Source organism: Pecten maximus, chromosome 2 (genome assembly GCF_902652985.1).
Source record: "Pecten maximus chromosome 2, xPecMax1.1, whole genome shotgun sequence".
Classification (NCBI taxonomy): domain Eukaryota; kingdom Metazoa; phylum Mollusca; class Bivalvia; order Pectinida; family Pectinidae; genus Pecten; species Pecten maximus.
In genome coordinates this window covers 14,787,623-14,803,157 of record NC_047016.1, presented here as the reverse complement: position 1 = coordinate 14,803,157, position 15,535 = coordinate 14,787,623, and the positions used below count along the sequence as shown (strand labels likewise).

The window sequence follows — 15,535 nt, the reverse complement described above, 5'->3', positions numbered from 1 at the left end:
AAACAGGAGTTTACTGCCTGGGATAAACCAGTTTTACAGCCATATTGAGAGAATATATAAGTATTCCAAAACTCATCATATATTTCATTTCTTTTCAGTAAATTTAATTCAAATTGAATTGAACATCTGGCTTTGCCTATAATTAAATTTTTCGCTAACAAAATAAAATCAATTAAGTTTCATCTGGTAATCATAGAGTAAAATTGAAATTAATATAGCAAATGCTTAATCAATTATCCCAAGAGCTTCAAACAGTATCTAGAAAATATTATAAAAAGAGAGAAAGAAAGAAAATGGGTGGTCAGGTGGTACAGTGGTAACAGGGTTTGTATTCGGTGAATGGGGATCTCTGGGTACTGATGTCCTCCCACAGAAAGACCCCTCATGTACCATTAGTACCCGACACATTAACTCGGTCCCACACTGTGTCGGTAAAGTCAGGGTTAACTGTACCCGACACATTAACTCGGTCCCACACTGTGTCAGTAAAGTCAGGGTTAACTGTACCCGACACAGTGACTCGGTCCCACAGTGTGTCAGTAAAGTCAGGGTTAACTATACCCGACACAGTGACTCGGTCCCACACTGTGTCAGTAAAGTCAGGGTTAACTGTACCCGACACATTAACTCGGTCCCACACTGTGTCAGTAAAGTCAGGGTTAACTGTACCCGACACATTAACTCGGTCCCACAGTGTGTCAGTAAAGTCAGGGTTAACTGTACCCGACACATTGACTCGGTCCCACAGTGTGTCGGTAAAGTCAGGGGTTAACTGTACCCGACACATTGACTCGGTCCCACAGTGTGTCAGGTAAAGTCAGGGTTCACTGTACCTGACACATTGACTCGGTCCCACAGTGTGTCAGTAAAGTCAGGGTTATAACTATATACCCGACACATTGACTCAGTCCCACAGTGTGTAGGTAAAGTCAGGGTTAGCTGTATCTGACACATTGACTCGGTCCCACAGTGTGTCAGTAAAGTCAGGGTTAACTGTACCCGACACATTGACTCGGTCCCACAGTGTGTCGGTAAAGTCAGGGTTAACTGTACCAGACACATTGACTCGGTCCCACAGTGTGTCAGGTAAAGTCAGGGTTAACTGTACCCGACACATTAACTCGGTCCCACAGTGTGTCGGTAAAGTCAGGGTTAACTGTACCCGACACATTAACTCGGTCCCACAGTGTGTCAGTAAAGTCAGGGTTAACTGTACCCGACACATTAACTCGGTCCCACACTGTGTCAGTAAAGTCAGGGTTAACTGTACCCGACACATTAACTCGGTCCCACACTGTGTCAGTAAAGTCAGGGTTAACTGTACCAGACACAATGACTCTGTCCCACAGTGTGTCAGTAAAGTCAGGGTTAACTGTACCCGACACATTAACTCGGTCCCACAGTGTGTCAGTAAAGTCAGGGTTAACTGTACCCGACACATTAACTCGGTCCCACACTGTGTCAGTAAAGTCAGGGTTAACTGTACCCGACACATTAACTCGGTCCCACACTGTGTCAGTAAAGTCAGGGTTAACTGTACCAGACACAATGACTCTGTCCCACAGTGTGTCGGTAAAGTCAGGGTTAACTGTACCCGACACATTAACTCGGTCCCACAGTGTGTCGGTAAAGTCAGGGTTAACTGTACCCGACACATTAACTCGGTCCCACAGTGTGTCGGTAAAGTCAGGGTTAACTGTACCAGACACAATGACTCTGTCCCACAGTGTGTCGGTAAAGTCAGGGTTAACTGTACCGGACACATTAACTCGGTCCCACAGTGTGTCGGTAAAGTCAGGGTTAACTGTACCGGACACATTAACTCGGTCCCACAGTGTGTCGGTAAAGTCAGGGTTAACTGTACCGGACACATTTACTCGGTCCCACAGTGTGTCAGTAAAGTCAGGGTTAACTGTACCGGACACATTGACTCGGTCCCACAGTGTGTCGGTAAAGTCAGGGTTAACTGTGTCCCGACACATTGACTCGGTCCCACAGTGTGTCGGTAAAGTCAGGGTTAACTGTACCCGACACATTGACTCGGTCCCACAGTGTGTCGGTAAAGTCAGGGTTAACTATACCCGACACATTGACTCGGTCCCACAGTGTGTCGGTAAAGTCAGGGTTAACTGTACCCGACACATTGACTCGGTCCCACAGTGTGTCGTAGACTGGCCCCTGTCTCTTGAATATTAAATCAGTGTGTTGGTAGGGTTACTGTACCCGACACATTGACTCGGTCCCACAGTGTGTCGGTAAAGTCAGGGTTAACTGTACCCGACACATTAACTCTGTCCCACAGTGTGTCGGTAAAGTCAGGGTTAACTGTACCCGACACATTAACTCGGTCCCACAGTGTGTCGGTAAAGTCAGGGTTAACTGTACCCGACACATTAACTCTGTCCCACCGTGTGTCGGTAAAGTCAGGGTTAACTATACCCGACACAATGACTCGGTCCCACAGTGTGTCGGTAAAGTCAGGGTTAACTGTACCCGACACATTGACTCGGTCCCACAGTGTGTCGGTAAAGTCAGGTTTCACTGTACCTGACACATTGACTCGGTCCCACAGTGTGTCGGTAAAGTCGGGGTTAACTGTACCCGACACATTGACTCGGTCCCACAGTGTGTCGGTAAAGTCAGGTTTCACTGTACCTGACACATTGACTCGGTCCCACAGTGTGTCGGTAAAGTCGGGGTTATAACTATATACCCGACACATTGACTCAGTCCCACAGTGTGTTGGTAAAGTCAGGTTTCGCTGTATCTGACACATTGACTCGGTCCCACAGTGTGTCAGTAAAGTCAGGGTTAACTGTACCCGACACATTGACTCGGTCCCCCAGTGTGTTGGTAAAGTCAGGGTTAACTGTACCCGACACATTAACTCGGTCCCACAGTGTGTTGGTAAAGTCAGGGTTAACTGTACCAGACACATTGACTCGGTCCCACAGTGTGTCGGTAAAGTCAGGGTTAACTGTACCAGACACATTGACTCGGTCCCACAGTGTGTCGGTAAAGTCAGGGTTAACTGTACCCGACACATTAACTCGGTCCCACAGTGTGTCGGTAAAGTCAGGGTTAATTGTACCCGACACATTAAGTCGGTCCCACAGTGTGTCGGTAAAGTCAGGGTTAACTATACCCATCACATTAACTCGGTCCCACAGTGTGTCGGTAAAGTCAGGTTTCACTGTACCTGACACATTGACTCGGTCCCACAGTGTGTCGGTAAAGTCAGGGTTTATAACTATATACCTGACACATTGACTCGGTCCCACAGTGTGTCGGTAAAGTCAGGGTTTATAACTATATACCTGACACATTAAGTCGGTCCCACAGTGTGTCGGTAAAATCAGGGTTAACTGTACCCGACACATTGACTCGGTCCCACAGTGTGTCGGTAAAGTCAGGGTTAACTGTACCCGACACATTGACTCGGTCCCACAGTGTGTCGGTAAAGTCAGGGTTAACTGTAACCGACACATTAACTCGGTCCCACAGTGTGTCGGTAAAGTCAGGGTTAACTGTACCCGACACATTGACTCGGTCCCACAGTGTGTCGGTAAAGTCAGGGTTAACTGTACCAGACACATTAACTCGGTCCCACAGTGTGTCGGTAAAGTCAGGGTTAACTGTAATCGACACATTAACTCGGTCCCACAGTGTGTCGGTAAAGTCAAGGTTAACTGTACCCGACACATTAACTCGGTCCCACAGTGTGTCGGTAAAGTCAGGGTTAACTATACCTGACACATTATGATTAACTCGGTCCCACAGTGTGTCGGTAAAGTCAGGGTTAACTGTACCCGACACATTAACTCGGTCCTACAGTGTGTCGGTAAAGTCAGGGTTAACTGTACCAGACACACTAACTCGGTCCTACAGTGTGTTGGTAAAGTCAGGGTTAACTATACCAGACACACTAACTCGGTCCCACAGTGTGTCGGTAAAGTCAGGGTTAACTGTACCCGACACATTGACTCGGTCCCACAGTGTGTCGGTAAAGTCAGGGTTATAACTATACCGACCCAATGACTTGGTCCCACAGTGTGTCGGTAAAGTCAGGGTTAACTGTACCCGACACATTGACTCGGTCCCACAGTGTGTCGGTAAAGTCAGGGTTAACTATACCCGACACATTGACTCGGTCCCACAGTGTGTCGGTAAAGTCAGTGTTAACTATACCCGACACATTGACTTGGTCCCACAGTTTGTCGGTAAAGTCAGGGTTATAACTATACCCGACACATTGACTCGGTCCCACAGTGTGTCGGTAAAGTCAGGGTTAACTGTACCCGACACATTGACTCGGTCCCACAGTGTGTCGGTTAAGTCAGGGTTAACTGTACCCGACACATTGACTCGGTCCTACAGTGTGTTGGTAAAATCAGGGTTAACTGTACCCGACACATTGACTCGGTCCCACAGTGTGTCGGTAAAGTCAGGGTTAACTGTACCCGACACATTAACTCTGTCCCACAGTGTGTCGGTAAAGTCAGGGTTAACTGTACCCGACACATTAACTCGGTCCCACAGTGTGTCGGTAAAGTCAGGGTTAACTGTACCCGACACATTAACTCTGTCCCACCGTGTGTCGGTAAAGTCAGGGTTAACTATACCCGACACATTAACTCGGTCCCACAGTGTGTCGGTAAAGTCAGGGTTATAACTATACCGACCCAATGACTTGGTCCCACAGTGTGTCGGTAAAGTCAGGGTTAACTGTACCCGACACATTGACTCGGTCCCACAGTGTGTCGGTAAAGTCAGGGTTAACTATACCCGACACATTGACTCGGTCCCACAGTGTGTCGGTAAAGTCAGTGTTAACTATACCCGACACATTGACTTGGTCCCACAGTTTGTCGGTAAAGTCAGGGTTATAACTATACCCGACACATTGACTCGGTCCCACAGTGTGTCGGTAAAGTCAGGGTTAACTGTACCCGACACATTGACTCGGTCCCACAGTGTGTCGGTTAAGTCAGGGTTAACTGTACCCGACACATTGACTCGGTCCTACAGTGTGTTGGTAAAATCAGGGTTAACTGTACCCGACACATTGACTCGGTCCCACAGTGTGTCGGTAAAGTCAGGGTTAACTGTACCCGACACATTAACTCTGTCCCACAGTGTGTCGGTAAAGTCAGGGTTAACTGTACCCGACACATTAACTCGGTCCCACAGTGTGTCGGTAAAGTCAGGGTTAACTGTACCCGACACATTAACTCTGTCCCACCGTGTGTCGGTAAAGTCAGGGTTAACTATACCCGACACATTAACTCGGTCCCACAGTGTGTCGGTAAAGTCAGGGTTATAACTATACCGACCCAATGACTTGGTCCCACAGTGTGTCGTAGACTGGCCCCCTGTCTCTAGAATATTAAAATTATACATAAAATTGAGCTTTATGATTTTGATCCCTAGGATATGTCTGATTCTAGAGTTTCACACTAGGGGCAGATAATCTATTATTAGAATTTAGCTTCGCAATTATTAACAAGACAACTTAGAGTCTGGTGGCCAGTCTAAGTGTGTCGGTAAAGTCAGGGTTAACTGTATAAGAAATGAAATCAGAGCACACGGAATAAGAAAATATTTCCTTTTTTCCATTATAAAAAAAAATAAAAGATCGATTACCGTATCTGAAATACTGCCTACAAATCCCTGGCAATCATAAAGAAAATGATTTGAAAAATGATAATCTAGCATATTTAGAAGTCTCAATACAAACATTTGTACACTTATAAAGAAAGTGCAGGTTTTTTTTCTGTATTAATGTAAATTCAGTATCTTAACATGATAAATGACAGAATCTTCAGTACATGTAATAATATAGTATAATTAGATAGCCTGGCCTTACCTGGTACGGGTGAAGTCCTTTAGTGACCAAATGTTATCAAGTAACATTTAGGACTGACCACAGATCGAGTGCTACCTCCCTTATCTACTAACCTCCTCAGGCATTTCTAAGCTCAATGCGCCTCCCTGTACCCTCATACATTTCCTACGTAACAAGCGATTATTTATAGTTTGAGGTCATTTCGTACATATTTCAACAGTTAGGAATCGGTAGCAGAGCCAACGCCGTTTATTTCTAATTGGATGGTAGTGGGTTCCTGTACTCGTCAACTGGATATACCCAAAGGTATGACGGGTGATTGGACAATGATGAAAATCAAAATTAGGTAACAATCACAACAGCTTCAGTGTGGGAATTTTTCCTTGTTTTTTTTTATTACCATCAACCGGTCAATGGTAATCAATTAAACCAAGAAAAAATTCCCACTCTGAAGCTGTTGTTATTATTACCTACTTTTGATATATCAACAGTTTATTTTTATACCAGATACAAGTTTTCTTGTGATTGTTTGATTGCAATTATACCTTCTAAGTACATGTTTGCTTGAGTTTATCTCTGTAGGAGTTTAAAGGTTTTGAAAATTTCAAACTGAAGCTAAATCTGCATTAATCATATAGGCAGATACTGATCCAGTTAGCTGTATGGTAATGAATCCTTATCGGTTTAACCCCCTGTATCCCTATAGGGTTAGTCCAGCCTCCCTATGGGTTTAACCCCCAGTATCCCTATAGGGTCAGTCCAGCCTCCCTATGGGTTTAACCCCCTGTATCCCTATAGGGTCAGTCTAGCCTCCCTATGGGTTTTACCCCCTGCATCCCTATAGGGTCAGTCCAGCCTCCCTATGGGTTTAACCCCCAGTATCCCTATAGAGTCAGTCCAGCCTCCCTATGGGTTTAACCCCCTGTATCCCTATAGGGTCAGTCCAGCCTCCCTATGGGTTTAACCCCCAGTATCCCTATAGAGTCAGTCCAGCCTCCCTATGGGTTTAACCCCCTGTATCCCTATAGAATCAGTCCAGCCTCCCTATGGGTTTAACCCCCTGTATCCCTATAGGGGGTCAGTCCAGCCTCCCTATGGGTTTAACCCCCAGTATCCCTATAGGGGGTCAGTCCAACTTCCCTATGGGTTTAATCCCCTGTATCCCTATAGGAGGTCAGTCCAACTTCCCTATGGGTTTAACCCCCAGTATCCCTATAGGAGGTCAGTCCAGCCTCCCTATGGGTTTAACCCCCTGTATCCCTATAGGAGGTCAGTCCAGCCTCCCTATGGGTTTAATCCCCAGTATCCCTATAGAGTCAGTCCAGCCTCCCTATGGGTTTAACCCCCAGTATCCCTATAGGGTCAGTCCAGCCTCCCTATGGGTTTAACCCCCTGTATCCCTATAGGAGGTCAGTCCAGCCTCCCTATGGGTTTAACCACCTGTATCCCTATAGGGTTAGTCCAGCCTCCCTATGGGTTTAACCCCCTGTATCCCTATAGAGTCAGTCCAGCCTCCCTATGGGTTTAACCCCCTGTATCCCTATAGGAGGTCAGTCCAACTTCCCTATGGGTTTAACCCCCTGTATCCCTATAGGGTCAGTCCAGCCTCCCTATGGGTTTAACCCTCTGTATCCCTATAGGGTCAGTCCAGCCTCCCTATGGGTTTAACCCCTGTATCCCTATAGGGTCTGTCCAGCCTCCCTATGGGTTTAACCCCCAGTATCCCTATAGGGTCAGTCCAGCCTCCCTATGGGTTTAACCCTCTGTATCCCTATAGGGTCAGTCCAGCCTCCCTATGGGTTTAACCCCTGTATCCCTATAGGGTCTGTCCAGCCTCCCTATGGGTTTAACCCCCAGTATCCCTATAGGGTCTGTCCAGCCTCCCTATGGGTTCAACCCCCTGTATCCCTATAGAATCAGTCCAGCCTCCCTATGGGTTTAACCCCCTGTATCCCTATAGGGTCAGTCCAGCCTCCCTATGGGTTTAACCCTCTGTATCCCTATAGGAGGTCAGTCCAGCCTCCCTATTAGTTTTATAAAGTATACATTCTTACTAATCCATAGTGTCTACTGTCTGCTGACTAGGGTGTAGGGGAAATAACTCCGGCAATCAGTAATATATCCATTTATGAGGGACGGAAAATTTCTTGATCCAGAAGAATTTCAGGGTCACCATGTGACAGTAGTGCGGCACTGAAGATTGATTGGAATCCCAGTCAGAGGGTAAGATATGTAACGGTGACGGTGCAGTTTGAGAGACACCATTTTGTCCTACAATGGTGCCATCTATTTCACTACACCTATGCGACGTTTCAAATCACCTAGCTACTGTCATTTATCATACGGGAATAATAGTGTTCTTCAAAACAAGATATAGAGTGTGAATGTTATACACATTCTAAGAGCCACACTTTTAAATATGTAAGCAGTGAACATCTCTATGTAAGCAGTGAATATCTCTATGTTAGCAGTGAATATCTCTATGTTAGCAGTGAATATCTCTATGTTAGCAGTGAATATCTCTATGTAGGCAGTGAATATCTCTATGTTAACAGTGAATATCTCTATGTAGGCAGTGAATATCTCTATGTTTGCAGTGAATATCTCTATGTTAGCAGTGAATATCTCTATGTAGGCAGTGAATATCTCTATGTAGGCAGTGAATATCTCTATGTTAGCAGTGAATATCTCTGTTAGCAGTGAATATCTCTATGTTAGCAGTGAATATCTCTATGTTAGCAGTGAATATCTCTATATCTAAGGCAGTGAATATCTCTATGTTAGCAGTGAATATCTCTATGTTAGCAGTGAATATCTCTATGTTAGCAGTGAATATCTCTATATCTAAGGCAGTGAATATCTTTATGTTAGCAGTGAATATCTCTATGTTAACAGTGAATATCTCTATGTAAGCAGTGAATATCTCTTTGTTAGCAGTGAATATCTCTATGTTCGCAGTGAATATCTCTATATTAGCAGTGAATATCTCTATGTTAACAGTGAATATCTCTATGTTAGCAGTGAATATCTCTATGTTAGCAGTGAATATCTCTGTTAGCAGTGAATATCTCTATATCTAAGGCAGTGAATATCTCTATGTTAGCAGTGAATATCTCTATGTTAGCAGTGAATATCTCTATGTTAACAGTGAATATCTCTATGTTAGCAGTGAATATCTCTATGTTAACAGTGAATATCTCTATATTAGCAGTGAATATCTCCATGTTAACAGTGAATATCTCTATATTAGCAGTGAATATCTCTATGTTAACAGTAAATAGCTCTATGTTAGCAGTGAATATCTCTATGTTAGCAGTGAATATCTCTATGTTAGCAGTGAATATCTCTATATCTAAGGTAGTGAATATCTTTATGTTAGCAGTGAATATCTCTATGTTAACAGTGAATATCTCTATGTAAGCAGTGAATATCTCTTTGTTAGCAGTAAATATCTCTATGTTAGCAGTGAATATCTCTATATTAGCAGTGAATATCTCTATGTTAACAGTGAATATCTCTATGTTAGCAGTGAATATCTCTATGTTAGCAGTGAATATCTCTATGTATATCTATGTCAGCAGTGAATATCTCTATATCTAAGGCAGTGAATATCTTTATGTTAGCAGTGAATATCTCTATGTAAGCAGTGAATATCTCTATGTTAGCAGTGAATATCTCTATGTTAACAGTGAATATCTTTATGTTAGCAGTGAATATCTCTATGTTAGCAGTGAATATCTCTATGTTAGCAGTGAATATCTCTATATTAGCAGTGAATATCTCTATGTTAACAGTGAATATCTCTATGTTAGCAGTGAATATCTCTATGTTAGCAGTGAATATCTCTGTTAGCAGTGAATATCTCTATATCTAAGGCAGTGAATATCTCTATGTTAGCAGTGAATATCTCTATGTTAGCAGTGAATATCTCTATGTTAGCAGTGAATATCTCTATATCTAAGGCAGTGAATATCTTTATGTTAGCAGTGAATATCTCTATGTTAACAGTGAATATCTCTATGTAAGCAGTGAATATCTCTTTGTTAGCAGTGAATATCTCTATGTTAGCAGTGAATATCTCTATATTAGCAGTGAATATCTCTATGTTAACAGTGAATATCTCTATGTTAGCAGTGAATATCTCTATGTTAGCAGTGAATATCTCTGTTAGCAGTGAATATCTCTATATCTAAGGCAGTGAATATCTCTATGTTAGCAGTGAATATCTCTATGTTAGCAGTGAATATCTCTATGTTAGCAGTGAATATCTCTATGTTAACAGTGAATATCTCTATATTAGCAGTGAATATCTCCATGTTAACAGTGAATATCTCTATATTAGCAGTGAATATCTCTATGTTAACAGTAAATAGCTCTATGTGAGCAGTGAATATCTCTATGTTAGCAGTGAATATCTCTATGTTAACAGTGAATATCTCTATGTTAGCAGTGAATATCTCTATGTTAGCAGTGAATATCTCTATGTAAGCAGTGAATATCTCTTTGTTAGCAGTAAATATCTCTATGTTAGCAGTGAATATCTCTATATTAGCAGTGAATATCTCTATGTTAACAGTGAATATCTCTATGTTAGCAGTGACTATCTCTATGTTAGCAGTGAATATCTCTATATCTAAGGTAGTGAATATCTTTATGTTAGCAGTGAATATCTCTATGTAAGCAGTGAATATCTCTTTGTTAGCAGTAAATATCTGTATGTTAGCAGTGAATATCTCTATATTAGCAGTGAATATCTCTATGTTAACAGTGAATATCTCTATGTTAGCAGTGAATATCTCGATGTATATCTATGTCAGCAGTGAATATCTCTATATCGAAGGCAGTGAATATCTTTATGTTAGCAGTGAATATCTCTATGTAAGCAGTGAATATCTCTATGTTAGCAGTGAATATCTCTATGTTAACAGTGAATATCTCTATGTTAGCAGTGAATATCTCTATGTTAGCAGTGAATATCTCTATATTAGCAGTGAATATCTCTATGCTAACAGTGAATATCTCTATGTTAGCAGTGAATATCTCTATGTTAGCAGTGAATATCTCTATATCTAAGGCAGTGAATATCTCTATGTTAGCAGTGAATATCTCTATGTTAGCAGTGAATATCTCTATGTTAACAGTGAATATCTTTATGTTAGCAGTGAATATCTCTATGTTAACAGTGAATATCTCTATGTTAGCAGTGAATATCTCTGTTAGCAGTGAATATCTCTATATCTAAGGCAGTGAATATCTCTATGTGAGCAGTGAATATCTCTATGTTATCAGTGAATATCTCTATGTTAACAGTGACTATCTCTATGTTAACAGTGAATATCTCTATGTTAGCAGTGAATATCTCTATGTTAGCAGTGAATATCTCTATGTTAACAGTGAATATCTCTATGTTAACAGTGAATATCTCTATGTTAACAGTTAATATCTCTATATAGGCAGTGAATATCTCTATGTTAGCAGTGAATATCTCTATGTTAGCAGTGAATATCTCTATGTTAACAGTGAATATCTCTATGTTAACAGTGAATATCTCTATGTTAACAGTGAATATCTCTATGTTAACAGTGAATATCTCTATGTTAACAGTGAATATCTCTATGTTAACAGTGAATATCTCTATGTTAGCAGTGACTATCTCTATGTTAGCAGTGAATATCTCTATATCTAAGGTAGTGAATATCTTTATGTTAGCAGTGAATATCTCTATGTAAGCAGTGAATATCTCTTTGTTAGCAGTAAATATCTGTATGTTAGCAGTGAATATCTCTATATTAGCAGTGAATATCTCTATGTTAACAGTGAATATCTCTATGTTAGCAGTGAATATCTCTATGTTAGCAGTGAATATCTCTATGTATATCTATGTCAGCAGTGAATATCTCTATATCTAAGGCAGTGAATATCTTTATGTTAGCAGTGAATATCTCTGTAAGCAGTGAATATCTCTATGTTAGCAGTGAATATCTCTATGTTAACAGTGAATATCTCTATGTTAGCAGTGAATATCTCTATGTTAGCAGTGAATATCTCTATATTAGCAGTGAATATCTCTATGTTAACAGTGAATATCTCTATGTTAGCAGTGAATATCTCTGTTAGCAGTGAATATCTCTATATCTAAGGCAGTGAATATCTCTATGTTAGCAGTGAATATCTCTATGTTAGCAGTGAATATCTCTATGTTAACAGTTAATATCTCTAAGTAAGCAGTTAATATCTCTATGTTAGAAGTGAATATCTCTATGTTAGCAGTTAATATCTCTATATAGGCAGTGAATATCTCTATGTTAGCAGTGAATATCTCTATGTTAGCAGTGAATATCTCTAAGTAAGCAGTTAATATCTCTATGTTAGCAGTGAATATCTCTATGTTAACAGTGAATATCTCTATGTAAGCAGTTAATATCTCTATGTTAGAAGTGAATATCTCTATGTTAACAGTGAATATCTCTATGTTAACAGTGAATATCTCTATGTTAGCAGTTAATATCTCTATGTTAGCAGTGAATATCTCTATGTATATCCCTATGTTTAAAAGTTTGATGTAAATTTCTCAAACAGGCAGCCATGAAAAACTTAATCACAATTTTGTACCAACATTTAGTTTTATGTTGTCTCCCTAACCACACAACGAATATTGATGAATGCATGAACAATGTATGTTTCTTTCTCAATGATATCTCCATTGTGTGCCAATATTCATGGCTACCAACTATATCACACAGAAAAATGGGACATCAATTCTCTGTCCGTTGGTACATACATCACAATACCCTGTTATCAAACTCTGCCCCTTCCAGTGACCCCACTCCTCACCATCCTTCACCCATCCATGCCCCTTTACCTCTGACCCCATCCCAATGAATGGTTACAAACTGATATTTGCATGTTGGCCCAATCCTGACAGTCAATAGTCCACTTAACAGTGATTTAACAAACAAGAGAACTGCCTACCTGGACATGGTACAACATGTCTGTCTGCGAGGAGTTCATGGTTCTCCAGCGGCAGATCAAACTGCAGTTCATGTTTTTCTGACACTGTAGATGATCCAATCACAGTTTTCATGGTTAAATTAGCTGCTGAAATTTCTGTCCTCACCCGAAACATTAATCAGTGAGTGCACTGAGCCTTAAATGGGATACAGACTGATGGATTAAATCAGCGTCTTGTCTGATTGGTCAACACTCCCTTTATATAACATTTAATTACCTTCATAGTAATCTTAACTTAGAGTTAAAGAAGTGTTTATTTCAAACAATGTTTATGATACTGCAACATTAACAATACAGAATTAGAGAGCTAATTATTTTCTGTATGTAAACCTACAGTCTGTATTTTAAGTCACCAGCTGGTCAGTCTATACACTGACCAGTAGTCCCTGTCAAGCTGACCAGTCTATCAATCGGTCACTAAGAACATGTGTTAGAATAACTTGACATCTTTTGTAATCATGGCCAGGTGAAACCCTCAAATCTCATTGCATGTATACGCATTATTAATCAGATCTACATGTACCATTGTACACATATGTCGATTATATCACAGGAACTCTTTATTGTTTCAATATTGACATTACCATAGAAACTCTTTATTGTATCAATATTGACATTACCATAGAAACTCTTTATTGTATCAAAATATATTGACATTACTATAGAAACTCTTTATTGTATCAAAATATATTGACATTACCATAGAAACTCTTTATTGTATCAAAATATATTGACATTACTATAGAAACTCTTTATTGTATCAATATATATTGACATTGCCATAGAAACTCTTTATTGTATCAATATTGACATTGCCATAGAAACTCTTTATTGTATGAAAATATATTGACATTACAATAGAAACTCTTTACTGTACAAATATATTGACATTACCATGGAAACTTTTTTTCATTTTACAAAAATATTCACATTACCATAGAAACCCTTTATTGTATCAATATACAAATGTATTGTCATTACCATAGAAACTCTTTATTTTACAGATATACTGACATTACCATACAAACTGTTTATTGTACAAATATATTGACATTACCATAGAAACTTATCAATTAACTATTGATGAAATTGTGAAATCCTTGATGACAAAATTCATTGACATAAAATTTTCAACAGATCCTGAACTAGAATTGTTTTTCCCTTAAATCCAATTATTCTTTTAAATTGAAAATTTTAAACTAAGGAATTTTCCTTGGCAATGAAACATCGGCCATGTCTCCAGTATAAGATACATAGGTAGTTTGACATGGCAGCAGACTATCCACTCTAACATGTGAGAGATTTGACATGGCAGCAGACTATCCACGCTAACATGTGTGAGAGATTTGACATGGCAGCAGACTATCCACGCTAACATGTGTGAGAGATTTGACATGGCAGCAGACTATCCACACTAACATGTGTGAGAGATTTGACATGGCAGCAGACTATCCACGCTAACATGTGTGAGAGATTTGACATGGCAGCAGACTATCCCACTAACATGTGTGAGAGATTTGACATGGCAGCAGACTATCCACGCTAACATGTGAGAGATTTGACATGGCAGCAGACTATCCACTCTAACATGTGTGAGAGATTTGACATGGCAGCAGACTATCCACACCAACATGTGTGAGAGATTTGACATGGCAGCAGACTATCCACGCTAACATGTGTGAGAGATTTGACATGGCAGCAGAATATCCACATTAACATGTGTGAGAGATTTGACATGGCAGCAGACTATCCACATTAACATGTGTGAGAGATTTGACATGGCAGCAGACTATCCACATTAACATGTGTGAGAGATTTGACATGGCAGCAGACTATCCACACTAACATGTGTGAGAGATTTGACATGGCAGCAGACTATCCACACCAACATGTGTGAGAGATTTGACATGGCAGCAGACTATCCACACTAACATGTGTGAGAGATTTCCTTATCTCACCGTGAGACAGGGAGATTCCTCATTCACAAATCAACCACATCACATCAACAATGTCTTCCAGTGATGTAACACCAATATAACATACATAAAAGGACCAACAGGGTAACAGAAAAATAATCATCATAAGTGGTGAGAGAGAGGGATCTCAAGCTGTCAAACACTCAGCAACCTCATTTTGACAACTTCAAGATCTTCCTCTCAGTCACTTTACCCAACCCCACCCCATCCCCTTGGCTAAATGACAATATACTCCTACCTTACCCAACCCCACCCCATCCCCTTGGCTAAATGACAATATACTCCTACCTTACCCAACCCCACCCCATCCCCTTGGCTAAATGACAATATACTACTACCTTACCCAACCCCACCCCATCCCCCTGGCTAAATGACAATATACTCCTACCTTACCCAACCCCACCCCATCCCCTTGGCTAAATGACAATATACTACTACCTTACCCAACCCCACCCCATCCCCTTGGCTAAATGACAATATAATCCTACCTTACCCAACCCCACCCCATCCCCTTGGCTAAATGACAATATACTCCTACCTTACCCAACCCCACCCCATCCCCTTGGCTAAATGACAATATACTCCTACCTTACCCAACCCCACCCCATCCCCTTGGCTAAATGACAATATACTCCTACCTTACCCAACCCCACCCCATCCCTTTGGCTAAATGATAATACACCTCCACCCTATCCCCTTGGAT

The 15,535-nt window shown here is 40.9% G+C and overlaps 1 protein-coding gene across 1 annotated transcript in view; it reads right to left on the bottom strand.

Moving 5' to 3' along the window:
- LOC117318931 (MFS-type efflux pump MSMEG_3705-like) overlaps nt 1-12,955 on the bottom strand; it is a 31,032-nt gene extending 18,077 nt beyond the window's left edge. Inside the window, 1 exon segment of the mRNA XM_033873865.1 lies at nt 12,818-12,955. Within this exon segment, the coding sequence (XP_033729756.1) occupies nt 12,818-12,929 (112 nt within the window). The 5' untranslated portion in view covers nt 12,930-12,955.
- Nucleotides 12,956-15,535: the final 2,580 nt, after the last annotated feature.